General features: G+C 40.0%; 1 protein-coding gene across 1 annotated transcript; it reads right to left on the minus strand.

The window, feature by feature from the left end:
- Positions 1 to 310: 310 nt before the first annotated feature.
- On the minus strand, positions 311 to 20,845 carry MTFR2 (mitochondrial fission regulator 2). Its single transcript, XM_030809728.1, has 7 exons — positions 18,977 to 20,845; positions 14,406 to 14,510; positions 12,447 to 12,559; positions 11,040 to 11,272; positions 9,055 to 9,412; positions 2,601 to 2,775; positions 311 to 669 (listed from the first exon to the last, which is right to left on the minus strand). The coding sequence occupies exons 1-7, from the start codon at positions 19,037 to 19,039 to the stop codon at positions 556 to 558; spliced, it is 1,161 nt and encodes a 386-aa protein (XP_030665588.1). The 5' UTR covers positions 19,040 to 20,845; the 3' UTR covers positions 311 to 555.
- Between the last annotated feature and the right edge of the window lie 5,587 nt (positions 20,846 to 26,432).

The raw sequence follows: 26,432 nt of genomic DNA on the forward strand, positions 1-26,432 counted from the left end.
AAGAAAACTGTAGGAAACCTGGGCTTTGCTGAAAGTGAAGAGCTTGGCAAAATGGGTGGGGCTGAGTCCATTCCAATGGTGACCTCAGCTCCCTGGCTGTTGCACACAGTCTGAAGGGTCCAGGGAAACATGTAAATTTCCATATCACATTAGTATGTGGGAGAAGAGGGACAAAATATCTGTTGCAAACTTAGGTTTCATTTCTATTATCCAAGAAACTCTACCTATGGAATTCCTCACAAAAAAACAACAAAAAAAGGTCAGACTATGTGGTGAGAAAACATGAATTTGAGTTGCTACAAAACACAAGCAAGTTCAAAAGGAATGTTTATTTTAAGCTCTATGTACAGAAGAATAGAGTATCAACGTAAAAAGGAACAAAGGAAACAAAAATGACAGGCGTACATATTTACATAGCAAGTGTAGGCAAAATGTGTCAAGAAGAGTCTTTAAATACATCTACTTTTAGCCTTTAACAGTCTGAATCAGTTTCTAAGAATAATTTATCATCCAGGAAGAAGTTTTAGAAGTTTAAGGCTCAACCTTAAGTTGAGTTTAAATCCTTGAGTTTAGAAGGCTTGTGTTGCTGATACCTTGGTCAACAGCTTTTGTGTTGACCATTTCTTCTTTAGTTCGCTGTCCTTCTAACTGTGAAATGTGATGTCCAAACTGAAATAAAGCAAATATTTGACACAGAAATTATTCTAATGTTAAAAAAAAAAAAGGAGGGCAAGACAAAGGCCAGATGACCCTCTGAGGTTTCATTCACAATATTTATTTACTGTATTTATTACTATAATACATAGTTATTTGGCTATGTATCAGGTACTACGCTCACAGCCAAGGACAAAAGTGAAGAGACATTCTCAGCGGCACAGACCGAGCTCTTGGGCAACTAAAATTTGAGTCCCTATGTGCCCAGTGCTAAAAACTATGTAAAAAAAAAAGAAGATTCTCTAAAATACTTGTAATTGGCTGGAAAGAAAGTGCTAAGAGACACGGAACTAATAGCAAGCAGTAAATGACAACCTAGTAACACTTCGTTTACCCACTATCACTGGGAAACAGTGTGTTCCACCTACGGGAACTGCTTAGATAACTGCAGGTTTTCAAACACCCTCAAATTTTAAGAAACCAAGTTCTAGTCTCTGCTCTGCCCCTTAGATATGGGATTATAGGCACTACAGGGCTCATTTTCCTCACATTTTGGGGGACAGGGGGATTACTGCTGTGAAGATCTAGTGAGATGAGTAAAAAAGGTACTTTGCAAGTTACAAACTGCTCTACAAATGTTAAAATTAAACATTTATTTTAGACACACTTGCATTTTTATAGTAATAGTTCTAAAGTGAACTTTTTGTCTTCTTAAATAGTTAAGAGAATATAATTTTCTAAGTCGACATGCTAAACATCAGATACAGTACACACACACACACACACACACACACAATGCTGAGCACAGAGGCTGCACACACTGGAGTGGGAATGTGTGTGTGTGACAAGTCCCTCCACTCTGTTACACTCTTTTTTTTTTTTTTATTTGAGACAGAGTCTCGCTCTGTCGCCAGGCTGCAGTGCAGTGGCACAGTCTTGGCTCACTGCAACCTCCACCTCCCGAGTTCAAGCAATTCTCCTGCCTCAGCCTCCCGAGTAGCTGGAATTGATTACAGGTGTGTGCCACCACGCCCAGCTAATTTTTGTATTTTTAGTAGAGATGAGGTTTCACCATGTTGGTCAGGTTGGTCTCGAACTCCTGACCTCATGCATGATCTGCCCACCTCAGCCTCCCAAAGTGCTGGGATGACCACGCCCGGCCCTGTTACACTCTTGGAGGGCTCAGTGCGTCTGAGTCTTCCAGTCTCTTCCTCTGCTGACGTCTGTCCTTCCTCAGTGCTATCTAGCTGACTTTAGATGCTGTTCCTCTTCCACACTCCTGTCATTCTCAAGGCTTATTCTTACGTGTTAATACTACCTCAACTAAATTAAGACATGTGAAAACCACCCCAAAATTAGAATTACTTCTAAATTTAAGAAAAGAGACTTCAAGTAAGGAGTAATCTTAAGGCTCAAATGCTTAAAATCCAGTGTTTGTCATCCTAGGCATCCAGTAAGTGCTGTCACTAAAGATAACTAGAATCCCATTTGCTTTTTTACATGCAGAGTTAACATTATATTCAACAAAATATCCAAAGTCTGTACATTTGACAGAGAAAAATCTTGGCGTATTCACATTCCATATGGTTAGGGGAAATCTATTGCACCATTCTTCCCTGGCCCTCTCAAACTGTCAGACACCCAGTTCATACTGCAGATGGCAACATCAAATTGGCACCTGTCTAAGATAAGTCATTATAAACATATGCATAAATATTTTTCAAATTAAGTATTTTATTTCAAAAGAGCTCATGATAGGCTAAAAGTGAAAATGAGCATATAAAATTAACCACAAAAAAAACACCCCAGAAACATTAGCAGCATCAATAAACAATTATATAGCCCATTCTGCACAATTACTTCAAGAGAACTTGAACACAAAGCTGCAACATAAACAATACATCGGAGAAAAACTGAAAAATTAATTTTACATTAGTGTAGCTTACCCTTGAAGTTTCTGGACTAGAAAATGGGGAAGATTCCCAAGATGTATTCTCTTTCTCAAAAGAATCATCTTCTTGAAATGCAAATTTCTGCTTAAGTGCATGAGATATTAAAGAAACTGGATCCCAATGTGAATTCTGTCTTTTCCTCTTATGAATGGGTCTACCGCCAGGTGACCTATTTTAAAAAAAAAAATTGAATTTATTAAAACTTGGATGTAATTTTAGCTCCTTGTTGATAAACATAGCAGGAATACAAGCATAATATCTTACAATTCAATCAGTCTTCAAGAGAGTGAAAATAATCTAATCTTCAAGAAATTTTTGCAAGGAAATAAGGCACAATGAATGAAGAATCAGAAAACCAAAAACCCATGTGACTTGAGACACTGCCATAACCTTGCTGTCTGAGATCTGTCAGATGTTACTATGCTGAAGATCTTTATTATTATAATTTTCTAATTTCTTAATGGGTAGGAAAATTCAAATAAGTAAGAACTTTTAAAAGGACTAGAGTTCATGCCAAAAAAAAAAATTAGGCAAATTGTTCATTTGTTTGGTCATTCATTCATTTAATCTTCATTGAATGCCCACTACTACATCCGACTCCATTTTACGCTTTGGGAGTATTCTGCTCCCAGTTCTTACAGCAAGACTATCATCAATATACAAGTGAGCAAGATCATTTGGATGGTAATAAGTGCTGTGAATAAAACAAAACAGAGGCTGGGCATGGTAGCTCATGCCTGTAATCCCAGCACTTTAGGAGGCCAAGGTGGGAGGACTGCTTGAGCCCAGGAGTTCGAGAGCAGCTTGGGTAACATAGTGAGACCCCGTCTCTAGAAAAAATTTAACAATTAGCCAGGCAACTACTTGGGAGGTTAAGGCAGGAGGATCACTTGAGCCAAGGAGGTCAAGCCTGCAGCAAGTCGTGGCACCACTACACTCCAGCCTGGGTGACAGGGCAACACCCTGTCTCAAAAAAAAAAAAAAAACATTAAAAAGTAAAAAATAGGGAAATGTAATAGTGATTAGGGACAGAAGCACTTCAGATGAGATATGATCAGAAAAAAAGCCTCTTTAAGGAAGCAACATCCTCTTTAAGAAAATGACAAGGGGTCAGTTTTAGTGTAAACATCTGGGGGTACAGCAGGAAGGAGCTTGGCATGTGTGAGAAATGGAAAAAGGAAAGCAACTGCAGCTGGAGTGCAGTGGGCAAACATGGGACGTAGGAGAGGAGCTCAGCGAGAGAAGTGAGGTCTGGCTCCTGGAGGGACCTACAGACACAGCAAGGGCTCTAGAACTGATTCAAGCACAACAGAAATGCACAGAAGAGTCTGAAGCAGGAGAATGGCCTGATCTGACTTCTGGTCACTATCTGCAGAATAAATAAGGAGGCGAGAATGGAAACAGACCACTGAGGAGGCTGCTGTGGAAGTCTAAGCTAGATAAGAATGGGCTTAGCCTGGGGAGTTGGCGGTGGAGGTCAAGAGGGTCCACAGAATTGAGCTATGCGCTGATGGGAACGGTGGGAGAGAGAACGGAAAATAAAGATGAAGGATGATTTCTAGATATTTGTTTTTGTTTTTTTGAGACAGAGTCTCGCTTTGTCACCAAGGCTGGAGTACAGTGGCTCACTGCAACCTCCGCCTCCCGGGCTCAAACAATTAATTCTCCTGCCTCAGCCTCCTAGTAGCTGGGATTACAGGTGTGCGCCACCATGTCAGGGTAATTTTTGTATTTTTAGTAGAGACTGGATTTCACCATGTTGGCCAGGCTGGTCTTGAACTCCTGACCTCAAGTGATCCGCCCACCTCAGTCTCCCAAAGTGCTGGGATTACTGGTGTGAGCCACCGCACCTGGCCTGATTCCTAGATCTTAAGCAACCGGGTGATCATGTTGCCATTTGCTAAGATGCAAAAGACATGGGAAAGAACAGGTTTTCAAGGTGGTGGAAAAGAACAGGTAGGAAGGAAAAGTCCTGTTTTGGACCTGTGAAACGAGATACCTGTGAGACAGGCAAATAAAGATGTCAAGTAGGCATTTCAGTATATGCATCTGGGCTCAAGAGGAGAGGTCAGGGCTAGAAAAATAAACGTTTGAGTCATAAGCATACAGCTGGTATGTAGAGCCATAGGACTAGGTGAGCTCACCAAAGGAAACAGCATGGACAGAGAAGAGAGGGGGCTGAGGTCTGAACCAGGTACTTCAACATTTAAAGACCAGGCCCAAGGGGAAGAGTTAAAGGCATAAGAAGGAATAGCTGATGAGGTCAGAGGAAACCTCGGGGTATGTTTTCCCAGAAACCAAGTAAAGAAAGTGCTCCCAGCTGGGCGCAGTGGCTCGCGCCTGTAATCCCAGCACTTTGGGAGGCCAAGGTGGGCGGATCACGAGGTCAAGAGATCGAGACCATTCTGGCCAATACGGTGAAACCCCATCTCTACTAAAAATACAAAAATTAGCTGGGCATGATGGCACATGCCTGTAGTCCCAGCTACTCGGGAGACTGAGGCAGGAGAATCACTTGAATCCAGGAGGCAGAGGTTGCAGTTAGCCAAGATTGTGCCACCTCACTCCAGCCTGGCAACAGAGCGAGACTCCATCTCAAAAAAAAAAGAAAGTGCTCCAAGGAGGTGGGGACCATAGGCTGTATCAAATGCTGCCAAGAGGTCAAGGAAGACGAGCAATGCGAAGAGACCACTGGATTTAGCCACATGGAGTCACTGGTGAAACAGTTTTCAATGGAGTCACTGTGGGTAGAAGGCGGCAGCGATAGATAGAAACAAATTATGGACAACTTCAAGAATTCATATCAGAAAGGGGAGCAGAACAACGGCTGAGAGTACATGTGTTTTGAAGGTGGGAAGTACTCAGGTGTGAGGAGAAGGACGAGGTAAAGAAGGAAGATTCAGTGATGCAGAAGGGCTCATTTTAAGTGAAATCCTTGTGAAGAGGAAAGAGAAGGGAAACCAGTAACCAAAGGAAGAGCCTGGCCATGAATGATGACACTTCACTCCCAACAGCAAGATGGAAGGCAGAGAATCTGCATGGGGAATCTGTGGGTGTAAAGAGGTGACAGAGCTCATCTGATTCCTCAGCAATGTACAAAACAAAGTTAGCTGTAGAGGCAACTCAGGAGAGAATAGGGGGACAGGAGGCAGAGGCTACTGGCCTTTTAGTTGTTTTTCCAGTGATGGTAACAGTCACAGAGTTGCCACTTGATATTGACTAAGCCCAATCACAAAAGTACAAGATCTAGTTGGGACCAAGCATGCACCTACAGCCATGAGATTTTTCTCAACAAGCTGCCTCATGCTCTTCCTGTGGTTACTGGTTTCCCTTCTATTTCCTCTTCACAAGGATTTCACTTAAAATGAGCCCTTCTGCATCGCTGCAAGGATCAAACTCACAACCTCATTAAAAACAGAACTGACTTATCTGTCCTAGGACTATTATACAGAAAATATATCTATTTTCTCACCAAAAGCCTCACTGAGGGACTTCCAGGTAAGCATGGCAAATCCCTTGTGAAATCCTACTAAAATGACAGTAAAGAAATGAAAAAGATCTATATATCCACAAGGACAAAGAGATTAGAAGGGGAGACAGGAGATAAGAATTGCAACCAGATGCTGGAAGCTGGAAAGCTGATGAAAGTGAGAGCATGGGGCGTGGTCGCCCTGCTGAACACAGGGCGTGTGCTGAATAAGACACTTCTCTCTTGCTCGTCTTTCCCCACTCAGCTCTCCAATGACCTGGCTTGCACCCGCTGGGTAATCCCCATCCCTCCTGACCACAAGGGAGAATGAAGAACTTTCTAAGGAAAATCCTGTAGCCCAAAAGAAAAGACATACAGCTCTGGGGTGTGGCCAACAAAATGGTCCTCTCCCTAATCACTAAATTGTGAAGCCCCTAAGTTGATAAGACCACTTCACACAAAGAACATGCAATCAGCTTTTCCTTGCCTCATTTTTAAATAAGAATCACCAGATGCTTACACAAGGCTACAAAACTAAAGATAGAGATCAAAGCTAAAAGGAAAAAAGAAACTCACAAAAAATACAGCAATTCAAGAACAGAGGAAAACTTAAAACAAACCTACACTTTTAATACTGTCAGTGGGATAAGACCAACAAAACCAAAAAGATTTTAAAAAGAAGCATTTGAAGAAAAAGAAACAGCTCTTAAAAATTAAAAATGTGGGCCAGGTGTGGTGGCTCACACCTGTAATCCCAGCACTTTGGGAGGGCGAGGCCGGCAGATCACAAGGTCAGGAGTTCATGACCAGCCTGGCCAACATGGTGAAACCCCGTCTCAGTATACTAAAACTACAAAAATTAGCTGAGCATGGTGGCAATGTGCCTGTAATCCCAGCTACTTGGGAGGCTGAGGCAAGAGAATTGCTTGAACCAAGACCACGGAGGCAGAAGCTGCAGTGAGCCAAGATCATGCCACTGCACTCCAGCCTGGGCGACAGAGCCAGACTCTGTCTCAAAAAAAAAAAAAAAGAATAAAAGAACATTTTTGGACATGCAAAGTAGTAAACTAATCTACCTTTTATGTTTCTCAGGAAGCTATAGGAAGATATGACATTTAGGCAATCAGTGATGCAGCATAGAAAAAAGGGGGCAAGAATGCTCAAGAGGTAAGCGAAGGAAATCCTTCGGGCACAGAGGGATCCTCGAGGAGAATCACCAAGAACTAAATGGAGGGTCATCCAAAAATCAGAAATAGAACTACCCTATGATCCAGCAATCCCACTTCTGGGTACTTATCCAAAAGAAGTGAAATCAGTATCTCAAAGAGATATCTGCACACCCACATTCATCACAGTGCTATTCACAATAGACAAGACATGGAAGGCCGGACGCGGTGGCTCACGCTTGTAATCCCAGCACTTTGGGAGGCCGAGGCGGGTGGATCACGAGGTCAGGAGATCGAGACCACGGTGAAACCCCGTCTCTACTAAAAATACAAAAAATTAGCCGGACGGGTGGCGGGCGCCTGTAGTCCCAGCTACTCGGAGAGGCTGAGGCAGGAGAATGGCGTGAACCCGGGAGGCAGAGCTTGCAGTGAGCCGAGATTGCGCCACTGCACTCCAGCCTGGGTGACACAGCGAGACTCCGTCTCAAAAAAAAAAAAAAAAAAAAAGAAAAAAAAAAAAAAGACATGGAAGCAAACTAAATGTCTATCAATAGATGAATGGATTAAGAAATGGGATATATACATATAACATATAGCATGCTAAGTGAAATAAGCCACTCACAAAAAGATAAATGCTGCATGATTCACTTATATGAGGCATCTAAAGTCATCAAACTAGGCCGGACACAGTGGCTCTTGCCTGTAATCCCAGTACTTTGAGAGACCGAGGCAGGAGGATCACCTGAGCCCAGGAGTTCAAGACCAGCCTGGGCAACACAGTGAAATCCTGTCTCTATTTTTTTTAATAAGATAAAATAAAAAATAAAGTAATCAAACTATAGGAGTAGAAAGAAGAATGGCAGTTGCCAGGGGATGAGGGGAGAAGGAAACGATTACTGTTCAGTGAGTATAAAATTTCAGTTATGCAAGATGAAAAAGCCCTAGAGATCTGTCGTACAACATTGTGCTTAACGATACTGTATTATACACATAAAAATTTGTTAACAGAATGGAGCTCACTATGTTTTTTCACCACACACACACAACACACACACACACACAAATGGAACTCAGACAGGCAATTATTAACTCTAAAAAAATTATTCAATAAAATGTAGTCAAAATATATGAAATGGGGCCAGGCACAGTGGCTCACACCTGTAATCCCAGCGCTTTGGGAGGCCAACATGGGCAGATCGCTTGAGCTCAGGAGTTCGAGACCAGCCTGGGCAACATGGCGAAACCCCATCTCTACAAAAAAATACAAAAATTAGCCAGGTATGGTGGCACATGCCTATAGTCCCAACTACTAAGGAAGCTGAGGTGGGAGGATCACTTGAGCCCAGGAGGTCGAGGCTGCAGTGAGCCGTAATTTCAACACTGCCCTCCAGCCTGGGTTACAATATGAGAAATGGCTTACTGTGGATGTTTACTGTTATAATAAGGATATTAATTTTGAATACTCTTTTAACTAAAGATTGTGGTTTATTTCAGGAAGACGTAGCAAGATGTGTGTGTGTGTCCTCGGTAGAGTATCTAAGAAAATATATTCCTAATATCCTACAACTGGAAGTCAATATAATTAAAATATCAAGAAATAGCAAATAAGTATGTTGTTTCAAAAATATGGTGATAAGAGACTAGAAGAAGAAATAGTCAAAAATAATTGAATGTCATTATCTCTGGGAGAGGTATTCAGGTGTGAAGAAGAATAAGAAAAAAGACATATATGTTAATTTTCATAAACATAATAATTTTTCTAAACATAAAATTGACAAAATTTCAGTTCACTTTTCAAATTACAACAACATACCGCTCAATTGCACGAAGCTTAACCTTATTCATATCCTTTAGAACGTCCAACATGTTTGGAATATCTTTATTTCTCTGGCTTTTTGAATGATGACTATAATTGGTCTTATTAGCAGCCGGGTTCTGTTTGCTCATTTCAGTTGCTGGATTATCTGAGTCACAAATATGATTAGATCCTGGTTGTATGGGAGGAAAACATGGTGGCTGGAGAGATGAAAACTGAGGAGGAAGTGGTGGTGGAGGAGGAGGAGAAGAAAGCACTGAACTTGGAAACTGATCTGGCTCCACACTCAGATGGGCAGCCTGCGATGATGACAACTGACCCAAACTAATGGGCTCGTCATTCAAGCCAAAGGAACCTACAAACAAAGTGGTTTATTACAAAATCATTCACAGTTATCTCTAACGTAATATATATTAATAACACTAATTAGAGCCAAAACAGGAGTAATTTCTGTAATGCTACTAAAGGTAGTGATATGGTAGCAAGGAAAGAGTATCAATCCCATCTGCTTAGTAATTTAAGAGTCAAGTCAAATTGTGAATTCATTTTTAATCCAGTTAGGAATTTTCAGTGTAGGTCCAAGAGCAGAGTGGGGAGGAGAATGCATTTTTAACAAACAAAAAAAAAACGAGTTTTTTCTGTAATTCACATACACTCTGAACTTCATCCTCTATTTTAAAAAGCTAAAACATAAATCAACAACTTGTAGTTAGAAACACAAATTGATGTATTCACTCTATAATGACATTGGAGAAATAAGCATATTATTTTCTAAGCAAAGCTTAAGATGGGTACTGAGTATTTAACTTTTCCACAACAGATTTGCTCTTAAAGGACTGTGGGTAAACATGACTGCTTAGGAAAACTGTGTATAGTTATATATCATTTTATTTATTATGTATAAATATAAGTTATTGTATATTATATAATGTGTTTATATGTAAATGTTATAAATATCTTAAATTATATGTGTATTTATGCATTTGTATATATACATATATATTAAAAAATTTTTAGCAATTATATTTACACACAGCCCTTTACAGCCAAATCTGTTGTGAAAAGCATTCAGTACCTAGATTGCTTTATATTTTATACACACATACATACATTTTGTGTGTGTGTGTGTGCATATGTTTAAAGCAAGTTGTATCTCTAAATTTATAAAACAATCATCTGGAAAACATTACTCACCTCAACTTGGTGGAAGTGTAGCAGCAATAACTAAAAACTATAAACATATGATGACTCAAACCTATATCCTCTTTCAAACCAATGCATTCTTCCTCTTTAATATCCAATGCTTTCATGAAGAGTTAGAAAAGCTTACTGAGGGCCAGGCGCGGTGGCTCATGCCTGTAATCCCAGCACTTTGGGAGGCCAAGGCGGGTGGATCACGAGGTCAGCAGATCGAGACCATCCTGGCTAACACAGTGAAACCCCGTCTCTACTAAAAATACAAAAAATTAGCCGAGCGTGGTGGCGGGCGCCTGGAGTCCCAGCTACTCGAGAGGCTGAGGCAGGAGAATGGCATGGACCCGGGAGGTGGAGCTTGCAGTGAGCCGAGATCGTGCCACTGCACTCCAGCCTGGACGACAGAGCGAGACTCTGTCTCAAAAAAAAAAAAAATAAAAAAAAAAGAAAAGCTTACTTAGAAGACAACAGACTTTTTAATACAAAAATACAATCTTCTAGTACAGTAAAGCTAGTTCTTCTTTAAATCAAAGCCATCCCCTCACTACAAATGTGTCTTAATTCATCCTGAATAAACATCAGATATAATAATTTTGTATATTCAACATCCTTTTACATACATTTAATGTTTTCATGGCACTTATTCAGAATTGTACTCACTTAAATACTAGATGTTCCTGTATGCTACTTATATGTACTATATTCAGTACAGTATCATGCTGTACGGGTTGGTATAGGCTATACCATGAGTATCATCTAACTGAAACAAAAATCCTAGTGTTACTTACTAGAATTTGTACTGTTTTTCAGTTCCTGCATTTCCACAATTGCTGCAATCTGAGAGCGAAGAAAAGTCAGCTCATTTTCAAGGGCAGCTATTTTTTTAATTGCAGCTTCATTTACAGGCAGATCATTTTTCACTGTTTCATTCTGTCTTACAGCAGGTGACAGTGGATCCCGAACTAGTCGCAAAGGCTGAAAAATTTCCACTTTCTCTTCTTCATTTTTCCATATACTATTTCTGTGGGTGAAAAAAAAATATGAAATGGAGGGAAGATATATTTCCAATCAAAAGAATTATAAACTCTTACACTCCTACGTGAAAATCAAAAGACAATAAAACAAAATAAAAGCTACTCTCAGGCCAGGCACAGTGGCTCATGCCTGTAATCCCAACACTTTGGGGGCTGAGGCAGTGAATCACCTGAGGTCAGGAGTTCGAGACCAGCCTCGTCAAAATGGTGAAACCCTGTCTCTACTAAAAATATTTTTAAAAATTAGCCGGGTGTGATGACTTGCCCCTGTAGTCCCAGCTACTCCGGAGGCCGAGGCAGGAGAATCACTTGAGCCTGGGAGGCAGAGGTTGTGGTGAGCCAAGACAATCGTGCCATTGCACTCCAGCCTGGTCAACAGAGTGAGACTCTGTCTCAAAAAAAAAAAAAAAAAAAAAACTACTCTCTATCCCCCATGATTGTTTCTAGAGTCACTGAGGACAAGGAAAACATCTTATTTGGCTTTGTATTCCCAATATAAACAGAACGTAGCCTCCAATGGAGGACCAGTCAGTGACCAGGAAATGAACAAAACAAACCTTGCTTTTAGATTATAAAACAAAAATAATTATCCTGCAATTGTTCTACTTATTAACTTTAAACGCAGGTAAGTTAATTTATTTAGAAGTTCTATATAAGTTAATAAAGAGCCTTACATTCAGGATTATGTTAGGGTGAAATGTATGTTATTTTAACTATTTGAAAATTGGTGCCAGTTTGATACATAATAAAATCAGCCAGAATACTTAAATAATTGACACTTAACGTGCTTAGAGCCTGTATCTGAATATACTAACATATAAGGTAATACTCCCTAGGAGTAACACATCCAAATTTTGAAATACATTTAACATCATTGCCTGGTGCACAATAAACAGTATATAAGTTTTGGCTAAATACATGATTCTAATATCTCTTTAATAACCACTCCCTCCTAGGCCTGGTATTAGGTTTAAATGTGCACTAAAAAAAAAAAACTGGCTAAAAAAATGAAAAGCAGCCAGTCTTCTTTATTAGGAAGATACAGTAGGGCACAGCACAGTTTGAAGATAAAACAAAAAAGCTCAATCAATCTGAACAAGCTTTGACACACACAAGAATTCAGTTTATAGCCCACTTCCCAAGATAAGCATATAAAATTACCGAAATCTGAGATAACTGACTTCTTCATCATTTGCCACATACAAAATATCAGCAAAAGATGGAACCATAGATCCACGATTACCAGAGTCTACAGAGTTCAAGAGAGGGATTAACTAAAGTAAAAAAAGAAAAAAATAGTCAGAGCTCTGCAGGGAGTCAGGAGAAGACACATGCCCCATGGTATTAAATTAGTTAACAATCCAAAAGAAAGAAAAAGAAAAAGAATATTCAATAGAAAAACATGCACCTGTTAGCAAGAAAGAACACTGGGAAAAATGTTATGCTGAAGTCTAAGCACTAAGCAATATTCCCTCCCCTGGTTAATTTCATCTATCATAAAATGCAAAATAAAATTAAACTCTTCAGTTATTGTTCACACTTGCCCATCTGTGAATGTCATTACAGACATGTACCACATAACGTTTAGGTCGATGACGGACTGCATATACATGGGATCACATAAGATTATAATGAAACTGAAATATTCCTATCACCTAGTATTTACTATATTATACTTTTTATTATTATTTTAGAGTGTATTCCTTCTACTTAAAAAGAAAAGTTGGCTGGGCATGGTGGTGCATTCCTGTAATCCCAGCACTTTGGGAGGCCAAGGCAGGAGGATCAATTAAGGCCAGGAGTCCAAGACCAGCCAGGGCAACATAGCAAGATCCTGTCTCTACCAGACCAAAAAAAAGTCAGCCAGGTGTGGTGGTGCACACCTCCCAAGTAGTCCCAGCTACTCAGGAGGCTGAGGTGGGAGGATCACTTGAGCCCAGGAGGTTGAGGCTGCAGTGAGCCGTTATCATGCCACTGCACTTCATTTGGCCTGGGTGACAGCAAGACCTTATCTTAAAAAAAAAAAAAAAAGAAAGTTAACTATAACACAGCCTCAGGAAGGTCCTTCAGGAGGTATTCCAGGAGAAGGTATTGTTATCGTAGGAGATGACAGCTCCATGCATGTTATTGCCACTGAAGGCCTTCCAGTAGGACAAGATGTGGAGGTAGAAGACAGTGATATTGATGATTCTGCCCTGGGTAGGCCTAGGCTAACGTGTGTGCTTGTGTCTTAGTTTTAACAAAAAAATTTTAAAAGTATAAAAAATTTAAAAATTTTTAAATCATAAAAAGCTTATAGAATAAGGATATAAAAAATATTTTGTATAGCTGTACAATGTGTGTTTTAAGATAAGGGTTACTACAAAAGAGTCAAAACTTTTTACAAAATACCTAAAACCTAAAGTATAATAATAAAAAAATTAAAAAATTAAAAAAATTAAAAAAAATTTATAAAAAGTTACAGTAAGCTACGGTTAATGTATTATTGAAGAGAGGGTTTTTGTATAAATTTAGTGTAGCCTAAGTGTATAGTGTTTATAAAGTCTACAGTAGTGTACAGTAATGTCCTAGGCCTTCAAATTCACTCACCACTCACTGACTCACCCAGAGCAACTTCCCATCTTCCATTCACGGTAGGTGCCCTACATGGACGTAACATTTTTTATCTAATTTTTACTGCATTATTACCGTACTTTTTCTATGTTTAGATACACAGACACTTACCATTGTGTAACAACTGCCTACAGTATTCAGTACAGTAACATGCTGAAAAGGTTTTCAGACTAGAAGCAACAGGTCATACCATATAGCCTGGGTGCATAATAGGCCATATACCATCTAGGTTTGTGCCAGTATACTCTGTGATGTTTGCACAATGACAAAATCACCGAACAACGCTTTTCTCAGAATGTATCCCCCCCATCATTAAACAATGCATGATTGTATTTAAATAAACAAAACCACAAAAACATATATGAAATGGCCTGTTCCCAAGGGTAAACTAAAGGTTTTTGGCTTGCAGGAAATGTTTCTTCGTTTGCTGTTCTACCCCATACCTGTTAAGAGTACCTAGGATTATTTTGTACTTGGTACTTAAACAATTTATGTTGACTGACTTACCTCAAAATTAGGTCTTCGACAAGGTTCCAATGGAAGCATTTTCCCAATAATACGAACAATACTCCTAGTTGATCCATAGTCTTTATTTTCCCAAATCAGCAAAACCTATTTTAAACATAAAGTATGAATTAAAATGCACTCTGATTAAGCACATTTATATAAGTATGAAAAAAGGAGACGTAAAAAAGATGCAGTGGCATTTTTTTTTAAAACACAGGGAGTCCTGTAAAATAACATTTATTTTTAAAAAGAAATATAGAATGGCAAAGCCTTTCTTCAAAGAATAGAACTTTATGAGTATTTGTCCAAAAAAAAGATGGTAGTAAACTTATATACATTCCAGGAAGATCTTTTAAAAACCACAATTCATTTTGTTCTATTTCTGATATGTCCAAATACCTTGGGAGAAACTTTGTTCAAAAAAATTGCATCCCCTCCCCCAGCTACAAATCCCATCTTTTTGGCCCAACCAAAAATTGACAATTTCAGATTATCAAGCAACGAAGTAATATGGAGTATACTTCTGTAATTTCCTTTAAAGGAGAAATAAAAAAGGGAATAAATCAGGTCCTAGACAATTCAGTGTTATTTACATAAAGTGAAATATATCCGCTGGCAGTCAGCTCTTGAAAAGGCATTAGAAGTAATAATGTGCTACTATAGCTCAAATAATACTTTGTCCTTTGGTGTGGGCTTCCCAAATTACTGTAAACCATTGCCACAGGAACCACTCTCCCCCACCAGCCAAAAGATACGACATAATAAATTGGACATTTTTCCTAAGATCCCAACAGATATAGGTAGCCTCCTATTAGCATCCTCGTTAAAACATCCAATAAACAGCCTGTCTCAGCTGTTAAACAACAGCAACAACCAACGACAGCAGGCTAAGTAAACTTGTGCACCTGCATTTTGATTGTGACCCATCATATGAGGTCAGGTGTAAAATTTTCCCATTGTGGTGTCATGCTGGCACTCAAGAAGTTTGGGATTTTGGAGCATTTTAGATTTCAGGTTTTGAGTGATGCTCAACCAATAATATTTTTAAATTGCTAAGATTATTTTACATTTTTTTCACGCTCAGTCTTCAAAATCCCTTATACAGTTTACACCTATAGAAGATCTCAATTCAGATATTTTGAGTGCTTAAAAGTGACATGTGGCCAGTGGTTATCATACTGGATTGCACAGCCTAGAGGATATAGATCCCAGACCTATTACTAGTAGAATATTTGGAGGATTGACCATTTATATTTAAAGTGTTCTACAGACCATTCATCTGCATACCCCTGCTAAGAACAACAGGCATAGAGGCTTTGCTACCATGAGGGCTACCTACGACATATACAGTCACCCAAGAGTTGGGTTAGCTCTTAGTTAATTTAAATGATACCTTCCTATCTTGCTCGGCAGTTTCCATCCTAATAAACTCCTGTCCTTCCTCTCATTCCTTCATTGCCCCTGGCCATCTTCACCACTTTCGTTGTTGTTGTTGTTTGCTTCTTGAGATTTTTTTTGAGATAGGGTCTCACTCTGTCACCCAGGCTGGAGTGCAGAGGCATGATCAGGGTTCACTTCAAACTCTACCTCCCGGGCTCAAGCAGTCCTCCTACCTCAGCCTCTGGAGTAGCTGGGACCACAGGCGCACACGACCATGCCTGGTTAATTTTTATATTTTTGACAGAGACGATGTTTCATCATGTTGCCCAAGCTGGTCTTGAAAACCTGAGCTCAAGTGATATGCCTGCCTCAGCCTCCCAAAGTGTTGGGATTACAGGGGTGACTCACCACATCTGGCTATCTTCACCATTCTTATTATTTCATCTTCCCTCTATTCCTGGTCTAGCACCCACATTTTGACTTTACTAATTTTCCTACCAAGCATGGATTTTCTGGTTAATTATTTCAGTAATATGTTCAATGCCACTCAAAAATGGTTCGTTCTTTTGATATTATGTGCTCCCACACTGCTAATGAATACACTACCCTAATTACTCTTAGCTAGGAAAAAAAAAATCACAGAACGACAATATTTAGAAAAACTACAACTCCATGATGACTTCAGCTGGGTTCTCACAGGTATTCTGAAATCCCTTCATAACGTGTTAGATTCTATACCACATTGTCCAGAGCAGTCTCCGATCTCCGAAATCCCTTCTCAAATCCCACCACTTCATTACCTGCAAGTGACCTTGTCTCTGCTCGAGAACTTCAACTTGACATACCTCAACTTCATTTCTGTTACTTAGCTCCATTCAAAATCTCTTTTTAGACCAGGCGCGGGGGCTCACGCCTGTAATCCCAGCACTTCGGAAGGCCAAGGCAGGTGGATCACTTGAGGTTAGAAATTCAAGACCAGCCTGGCCAACGTGGTAAAACCCCATCTCTACTAAAAATATAAAAATCAGCTGGGCATTGGTGGCAGGCTCCTGTAATCCCAGCTACTCGGGAGGCTGGGGCAGGAGAATCACTTGAACCTCGGAGCAGAGGTTGCAGTGAGCTAAGATTGCACCACTGCACTCCAGCCTGGGCAACAGAGCAAGACTCCATCTTAAAAAAAAAAATCTCTTTTCACTCTCTCTCACTTTCATTCTGTTCTTTAAGACAGGACAGTCTCTCTCCTTTCCAAGACTTATTTAATTAGATCCCTTGCCCAACTATCTTCTCAAAGGCGGTGCTCAATCACTCTCTCATGTGGATCTTAAATTTCTTCCTGTCTGTTTCTTCCAGAGTGATGACAAATATGCTGAAGTTACTTCTAACTTTAAAAGAAAAATAAAAATTCCATCCTGCAGCCCCTTCAGATTGATGGCCTCTCTCAATTTCTTTTCACAAGCAAACTTTTCAAAAGAAGGTTGCTGATCCCACCTCCCTTCCTGACATTCTTCAAACTACTCCAACACAGTCCCATTCTCCACTTACAGAAATTCTTAAGGGCACCAATAACCTAATAGTGATAAACAAATGTTCAGCTGTTATCTTCAGTCTCTCAATTACTGAAATTTAAAATGTTTTTAGGCCAGGCGCGGTGGCTCACACTTGTAATCCCAGCACTTTGGGAGGCCGAGGTGGGCGGATCACGAGGTCAGGAGATCGAGACCACGGTGAAACCCCGTCTCTACTAAAAATACAAAAAAAAAAAAATTAGCCGGCCGTGGTGGCGGGCGCCTGTAGTACCAGCTACTCGGAGAGGCTGAGGCAGGAGAATGGCGTGAACCCAGGAGGCGGAGCTTGTAGTGAGCCGAGATTGCGCCACTGCACTCCAGCCTGGGCGACAGAGCGAGACTCCGTCTCAAAAATAAATAAATAAATAAAATAAAATAAAATAAAATAAAATGTTTCAATCACATCTAATGACATTTGCCATTATCAAAGTCCATGGCTTTAAGTATCAAGACAAAGCAGATAACTCCCAAAACTGAATCTTTTTCTTTCCTACATTCTAAAACCATATATATATCCAATTGTCTGAAGGATATTTCTACTTATATGTTCTAACATCACCTCTGACTCACCTCATCTCCATATTCAAACTAGTTTCTCATACTAAGATGCCCATTTATAATAATGGTACCATGATTCTTCAACTTACTTTTGCTTTAAAAAATCTTAAATTATCCTTGACTACTTTCTTCTAATTCACCCCACCCGTCTTCCTTATAGTCAATCTCATATTACAGTTATCTTTATTGTTTCTTATTCCTCATATTTTAAGCATTATGAATACAACAATCATGTATTACTCCTCTGTATTACCTGCAGAAACAAGCATATTGTCTTAGATACAGTAGATTTTCAACAAGTAGATAAAATTTGATTTGCTTATGATATGGTTTGGCTGTGTCCCCACCCAAATCTCACCTTGAATTATAATTATCCTCACGTGTCAAGGGTGGGGCCAGGTGATGATAACTGAATCATGGGGGCAGCTTCCCCCATACTATGCTCGTGGTAGTGAATAAGTCTCATGAGATGTGATGGTTTTATAAACAGGAGTTCCCCTGCACAAGCTCTCTTGCCTGCCACCATGTAAGATGTGACTTTGCTACTCATTTGCCTTCAGCAATGATTGTGAGGCCTCCCCAGCCATGTGGAACTGTGAGTCAATTAAACCTCTTTCCTTTATAAATTACCCAGTCTCGGGTATGTCTTAATTAGCAGCATGAGAACAGACTAATACAGCTTATAATTCTCAGGCCTAAATCATCCTCTTTCCATTAGATTTATTCTGGATTTATTGAGCTTTAAATATTGAACTTGTTAATAAATTACCTTGAATAGAAGTTTTAAGGTATCTGTGCAATAAATGTAATTCTGTGAAGGTCATGTCTATATTTTGCTTCCTTTGTATCTTCTCTTGGCACTTGTCCTATCAGGTAAATATGTTCTCAATAATCTTATCCCTCTTCTAACTCGAACCATCAAAGCTATACTGTTGCAAACTCACCTTTGTTCCATCTAAAAAGAAGGAACAATTTTGCCTTAAATCAAATGATTACATATAAGTTATTTTCAAAATGAAACCCAAGAACAAATACAACAGATCCATTCCAATCCAAAAGGACATTTACCTGTTCTACAGGAACGCCAAAATATTCCAGCATCTCTCTTAAGATATTCAGTATGAGAGACATTGATGAAGCAAATACAGAAGCCAATTCAAAGGAACATTATCAGTTTCTTGGTGCCTTTGGGAAAAATTTTAGAAAATGTTACTCTTGACAAATAAATGCCACACAAATTGTACTACATAACCTGGAAAAGTCCTCTTGATACACATTACACTGTCAACTAATTTCTCCTAGCCAGCATTATTTTAAGTCAAAGAAAAAGAAAGGAAGAGGAAATCTGGGGGAAAGAGAGGGTTGTAAAAGAAATTTCAATTTATTGGTTAGACTACATTAAAACCTCGTAGGATGTTTGAGCTCATGAAGAGGCCTAGTTAATAGAGACCAATCAACAACAAACTGGACATCTACTTAGTAGGCAAGGCTTCAAGTTACATGCCACAGCGAAGCTCGCTCTTTCCTGAAAGCTTTGGGCTGAGACTCTTAGCAGATGGGTGAGTTTAGCCGACCCTTGAAAGCAGGCAAGGGACGACTCAAAGTTTTTTAAAAAAAAATAAACAGTAGCTCTTCTCACACATCTATCGAAGTACCGCCCAACCCTGCTCACTCTTTTAAAATAAGGAGCACGAATTCCAGATAGGGGACGTGACTTGGTCACCCATCTAGTAACAGGCCGTGACCAGAGCCGGATCGCGTCCCTCGCTTTGGCCACAAGCTTCCTGGTGCTCTCCAAACACAGCGTGGTAGCCTTGCTCACCTTCCTCCGAAGCCGAGCCCCCGGGAATCACCAGAACATCAAGCGGAGGGCGTTAGGAGTCCTCAATCAAATTCCAGACTGCGCCACTCCTTGTGCAGATCGATCAGACGTCTACCCAGACATCCACCTAGTTTCCGCCCACGCGCCTCGGCTTGCAGCCACAGGAGGTAACGATGCCCTCAGCGAGGAATAAGAGGTCAACCCAGTGCCCAGCACTGGAGCCTCACGCTCAGCTACGGTAACATTACGGAAAGCGCGCCCACCTCCTCCTGCGCCCAACGAACCCACCTGCTAGACCCTAGGACCGGACTGCTACTTCCGCAGGACCGGACTGCTACTTCCGCATCCCAGGACGAAATCAAACTCCGCGGGCCAGGACCCGTACCCAGTCTCATTGGGCAAAACTGAAGATCGCTGCTACTGATTGGTCATTGCATGATGTCAGGCAATTCGGGAAGCGACTGCTTTTCCTTCCCAAGAGGCGGGTCTTCCGAGAGTCAGCCAATAGGAGCTGATGGGCGGGGCAGGTCGCGTTAGGACGGCTGCGCTCCCGCAGGGCAAGGTTTTAGGTACAAACCCATGAGCTGAACTCGCAGTTCGGAGTTCGTACCCCACGTAACTCTTCGCAGGGAGTGCGTTACTCACTACAGCCGGACCCTAAGCGCATCCGCCTTCCCAAGTTCATTTGACACAAAGTCGCGATTTATTTGTTGGTCATTTCATTTGTTCAGCTAATATTAAAATACTTGTGGAACTGGCAGAAGCCAAGCACTACCCCCGAGGGTTTTGCAGCTTTGCAGTGGTTGGATTCATTCGTTCGTTCACTAAATACACCTACGTATCCAGGCTACCGAATATGGGCCGGACTCTCTCCTGGCTTAGCTGAGGATGGCAAGTGATATGACAGGTGATATCCCAGTTTTCATTTCTGATTTGAGGTTATTGGCTTCATACGAAATAGCTTCCTCTTCTGAATTTCAGCAAGACGTGCACCGGAGTGATATAACAATTTAAGATGTGTGCCTGCTACTGACATAATTTGAAAATGTAAGTTTTGAACTTATTTATCTATGGTCAACACCATTTATTCATTCAACCAATACTGGATATCTAACTAAGCACGGAAAATGCCTTAATGAGAGGGCAAGCCCTTGTCCTCCTGGAGCTTACATGCCAGTGGGGCATCTCGTTCCATTCTAACCCTAATTTGCTTTTCTCTATAGCACTTATATGTTTAGTTATGCTTCCACTACCACCAAACAAAATTGTGGACTCCAGCAGAACAGGAATTTGTTTTGACCCATGCTCTTTCCCCAGTGCTTTAGAAGAGTGTCTGTTATATAATAGGCATTCAGTCTATTTGTTGAATAAAATACTTAAATGTGGAATGACAGAAAAGATAATGATTTGGGACTAAGCAACTAGCAAAACAATTGATAGCAATTATAGTGATATGCCCAGTAGTCTGAGCTGGATACGGCTGAAAGTGAGTGCAGAACAAGGATGATGATAGATCAGAAACCCTACATGGAGTAATTTTCTCAAGTTCCTTGTCCTTCCCTTTGCCCTTGTGAATAAATCACGACTTTATAACCCCCTCCCTTTCCCACTCTCTTATCATGTTTGATAACATGGGCCAGAATGAAAACGTCCCTCCAGAATGAGAAGGGAACCACTACTGTTCCAGCTGCACTATTAACATAGGTTAATATTCCAACTGATTTAGGTAGCAAGGACGACCCAGGTCAAATACTACATCCATAAATGCTTTGCTGACAACTTTCTTCTAAATTCTTCAGAGATATTTCCTCCACTGTTTACTAAAGCATTCATAATTCCATTTTGACAAAAACATTTTATGTGATTGGACATCTTTTTCCCTTGCTCATTTTTACATGAAATTAGATTTTCCTCAACTCTTAGAATGAGATAGTGTCCAAGAAAGCTTTTCTGACACCACAAAGCTAGCTTTTCTGTTGTCTCTGAGTAGTGTTCAAAAATATGGTGGCTTGCTTTCTGGGGTTTTCCTGTGTTCCCCTCCCCCAGCAGTTTGATCCAGGTAGAAAACTTGCTATTCGCAAGCTGCATGTAACACTTTTTAAAGTATCTAGTTGTCAAGTATTAGCTCATTATATTGAATTAGCTCATTATATTGAGCTAGTAAGTCTGTGTCCCTAAGATTTTTTACCTACTGACTCTGATTTCTGTCCTTTAAATATGTAACATTTTTAAATGAGGAGATCGGACAAGGAAGTATCAAATAACGGTCTCCTGATCCTATGTGATTTGAACATGTCTCTTCTCTGGGAAAACCTTTTAAGGATTTGAACACAGCAATCAAAAACCTATCTCGGCTGGGAGCGGTGGCTCACGCCTGTAATCCCGGCACATTTTTAAGACAGCCCAGATTGTATGTTTCAAGCAGCAGCAGCAGCCATAAAATTAAATCAAGCCTTTATAAATATGCAATTATTTTCATTTATACACACTCAAGGACCATTTATTACGTAACTACAGTATGTGTGCCACGCACAATACTAAGTGCTAAAATTTTATTCTGGTGGAGACATGTAAGTGGAATGAATTACTAGCCTAAAGGTATGTGCTGCATTCAGTGGCCTCAGAACAAAAAGAAGAATTGGAAATTTTTTGCTAGGGTGTAAGACTTTAAGATAGGTAACTGAACAAGGAGTAGCATAAGGCAAAGTGGCCAAAAACAGTACATAGGGAGTTCCTATAGTTCATCATGACTGAGGTTCAGACAACAGGAAGACATCGACGCGCAAATTTTGGTTTTAAAATGATTGTAATTTTGCACTTGAAAAACATCCCAGAGACAGCAATATAAAGATGAAATTTATGGGTAGAGTCCAAACTAGGAGACCAATGCAGCAGCTAGGGATAGTGATGAGCATCTATTATTGGGGGTTGAGGGGGGATGGCGAGGCGGCGGTGGAGAGAAGACAGAACACTTTATAGGGATGTCCAACTAGCTTAATGGATAAAGAACATCAGTTTGCAGTAGGATGGGGGTACAGATGATGACAGTTTGGAGTGCTGAAGTTCTAGCAGAACTATCCAGGGAAGAGTTGGAGAGAAAAAATGGAGTTCAGGAGAGAAGTTTAAGAGGTAAATTTCAGAGTCACCTGCATGTAGATAAAAATGTTTGAAAACCTGTCATTCACAAAGTACTTCCATTCTTGTTCCTTCCACATACCAACGTTATTTACTATTATTTACTAATTTTTGCTACACCCCCCCCCCCTTTGTAAACTTAGCCAGAGACAGTAGCTGTGAAATGCTGGATTTGAAGTGCTAGAACATGTTTAACACTAACCTGAAATATGACAGCACCAGAAAACTCTTTATGGCGGTTCCAATTACTTTCAGGGCTTCATCTGAGATCTGTATTGCCTTTCTACTTCCTTTTAAACAATGGGTTATCTTTTATCCTTTGGAATATTTGGAATATTCAAATGGCTTAAAATGGCAAGAGAACTTTGTATAATGGTAAGCTTGGAAGTTTTGAATAAAAGTGGTATTTAAAATAATGTGAGGAAAGTTCGACATTGAAAATGAATTAGGCCGGGCACAGTGGCTCACGCCTGTAATCCCAGCACTTTGGGAGGCTGAGGCGGGTGGATCATGAGGTCAAGAGATCGAGACCTTCCTAGCCAACATGGTGAAACCCTGTCTCTACTAAAAATATAAAAATTAGCCTGGCGTGGTGGCCAGCGCCTGTAGTCCCAGTTATTTGGGATGCTGAGGCAGGAAAATCACTTGAACCCGGGAGGTGGAGGTTGCAGTGAGCTGAGATTGCGCCACTGCACTCCAGCCTAGCGACAGAGCAAGACTCTGTCGCAAAAAAAAAAAAAAAAAAAAAAAGAAAATAATTAGCACTGAGAGGTTTAGTTTGATCACTTACATTTTTCTCCTACACCTTATCCTACTATACATAATACCTTACGCCAGAAACTCTATTAGCTCAGGAGATGATCCATTTTTGTCTAAAATCCCTCTTATGTAAGGCAGTCATATTCCTTGATGAGCTTTAAACAATTTAGCACTGGGTTGGCATTATCAGGGGATTCTGAGGTATTAGATTTTCTCAGATGGATATTTAACCCTTTAGACAGCTGTCACACCTTAAAGCTTTTTCATCAAAATTTTTATTAAATATAACCACACATTTCCAACTAATCTTTTATGACTTAGGATTAACACTATATTGTGTTGTTCCGTTATGCAGTGATACTCCTAAACATTACTTAGCCAGGTGGGACTTAGCTTGACTTTTCAACCCACTATGGTATTTTAACTTTAGTTCTGCTGTCCTTTTCCTTAATGGCGACTGACACTATCATAGGGCTTCTGCAAACAGTACATTCAAAACAGGCTGTTGCTGTTATATATATGAAATTTATTACTGGGCAGTGTTGAGAACAATTTTTGAAACTTCTCCATAAAGGATCTGCTCCTTACCTGCTTTGTTGTATCAATACTCACATCTCATTTTCAACTTATTCCCTCAGTGTAACACAGTGCAGGACTGACATTTGTCCAGGATACCAAAAAATTATGTTTAAAAAAAAGTCAACATACCATGTGTCTAAAATTTTTAGGCTTCCCAGTGTTTAGGAAAGAGGTGAGTCTAAATAGATGAACTCTGAATTAGAGACAGAGAACCTGATCCTCAGAAGTATCAAAGAGTTACTAAAAGAATCCTGATTTGCATATTAATACCCCATTATTTGGAGCTAGCTCATTCAAAAACTAGAGCCTATGAATATATTAAATATATAATGCAAGAAAATATTTTCACTATTATAGTGCAAGAATAAAAATGAGAAAAGGACAAAGCCTTATCTTGTTGCTCTAGTGCCTAGCTCACACTTAACTAGTGAAACATAGAACTTTAAAACTGCAAGTTATATCCAGGTAACAGTTGCTTTAAGAATGTACATCCTAATCCAATTACTCTGCTAGATATTCCTAATACCTGGAGCACTACCATATTCAGATAAGATGGTTTTAAGACCTCTTATTACTGTTACACTCTGGCATCATGCCCTCAGCCACCAGAAAAAAATGTTGCAAGAAACACTCATTTGAAAACCTGTTCCTATTCTAGGAAGACTTACTCTAGGAACATCAACATCTAAATGAAAACCTAAGGACAAGTATCTCAGTATTTGGTAGCAGGAATAGTTCTGCTTCCCAGAAGTGGTTTCATTTGACACTGAAAATTGCATACCTTATTTCCCTTTTTCATATAGCTACTATTGGCCAATTCAAGCTCTGAATCTTTTTCCTTTAGTGACAGACTAGCCAAATACTTATTTCCTAAAGTGTTGCCCAAGTTGAGAATACAGAACAAAATCAAGATGTAATATTGTCCTGAGTGGGCCAGACACCTAAATCTTTAACTACATGAGAAGCCATATGCTTTTTTTCCCCCAATTCTCTGACCTCCCCACACCTCAACTGGAGTTTTACATACTAAAAGCTAAGATTCCAGAATCGTTTTATATAACTCAGTTCTGTTAACTGAACCTTATCTTTTGTAAAGGACAAACATTCATGTTTATAAATATGGAAGATTATCTTAAGGTTGTATCAAGGGAAAAAAGTATACTTTGAAATCTAGAAAGGACTCCAAAAACAATGTTTTAGTTTTCCAGTAAGTCATGAATGGAACTGTTAATTTTTTCCTTTTAAATAAGCAGCCATCAATTTTTCACTCCAAGTTCTATCAAAGACTTTCATAACTTTTACATCCCATTTTCCAATTAAAAGTACAAATTTTTAAGTCATTTCTTCCAGCTGACAAATCCCCTTACTGCAGTATCTGAACACGATGACTCAGAAATCTGATTCCTCAGTTATACGCTGAGGTGGTATTAATCCACAAGTCCGTATCTTCAAGCCATTTGAACAGTATGCTGACGTTAATCAGTTAATTACTGTAATTTTTTTTTTTTTTTTTTTTTTTTGAGACAGAGCCTAGCTCTGTCACCCAGGCTGGAGTGCAGTGGCATGATCTCCGCTCACTGCAGCCTCTACCTCCCAGGTTCAAGTGATTGTGGTGCCTAAACCTCCCGAGTAGCTGGGATTACAGGCACGCGCCATCACGCCCAGCTAATTTTTGTATTTTTAATAGAGGCGAGGTTTCGCCATGTTGGCCAGGCTGGTCTCGAACTCCTGACCTCAGGTGATCTGTCCGTCTCAGCCTCCCAAAGTGCTGGGATTACAGGTGTGAGCCACCACACACAGGCCTTTTTTTTTAAGTACATTTGGTAATGATATTCAACTTCTTCCAAAAACAATTCTGGAGTGGGAAAACCTTTTGGTAAGGTAAAAAATAAAAAACAAATTAATCCTGCAGGCTGGATATGTGGGACGTAAATTAAAATTTAAAAACTCTGGCCAGGCACAGTGGCTCACGCCTGTAATCCCAGCACTTTGGGAGGCCAAGAATTAGACTAGCCTGGCCAACATAGTGAAACCCCGTCTCTACTAAAAATACAAAAATTAGTTGGGTGTGGTAGTGCACACCTGTAATACCAGCTACTCAGCAAGCTGAGGTAGAAGAATTGCTTGCACCTGGGAGGCGGAGGTTGCAGTGAGCCGAGATCAAGCCACTGCACTCTGGGCAAGACTCCATCTCAATAAATAAATAAATAAATAAATAAATAAATAAAT

Source organism: Nomascus leucogenys, chromosome 3, assembly GCF_006542625.1.
Source record: "Nomascus leucogenys isolate Asia chromosome 3, Asia_NLE_v1, whole genome shotgun sequence".
Taxonomy (NCBI): Eukaryota; Metazoa; Chordata; class Mammalia; order Primates; family Hylobatidae; genus Nomascus; species Nomascus leucogenys.

Excerpts from the sequence above, each read along its gene's own strand:
- MTFR2 (XM_030809728.1), bottom strand. The coding sequence starts at position 19,039 with ATGTCTCTCATACTGAATATCTTAAGAGAGATGCTGGAATATTTTGGC. Across the intron at positions 14,511-18,976 it reads TTGGCGTTCCTGTAGAACAG|GTTTTGCTGATTTGGGAAAA; the intron begins GTAAATGTCCTT and ends TGTTTAAAATAG. Across the intron at positions 9,413-11,039 it reads GAAAAACAGTACAAATTCTA|GTTCCTTTGGCTTGAATGAC; the intron begins GTAAGTAACACT and ends CTTTGTTTGTAG.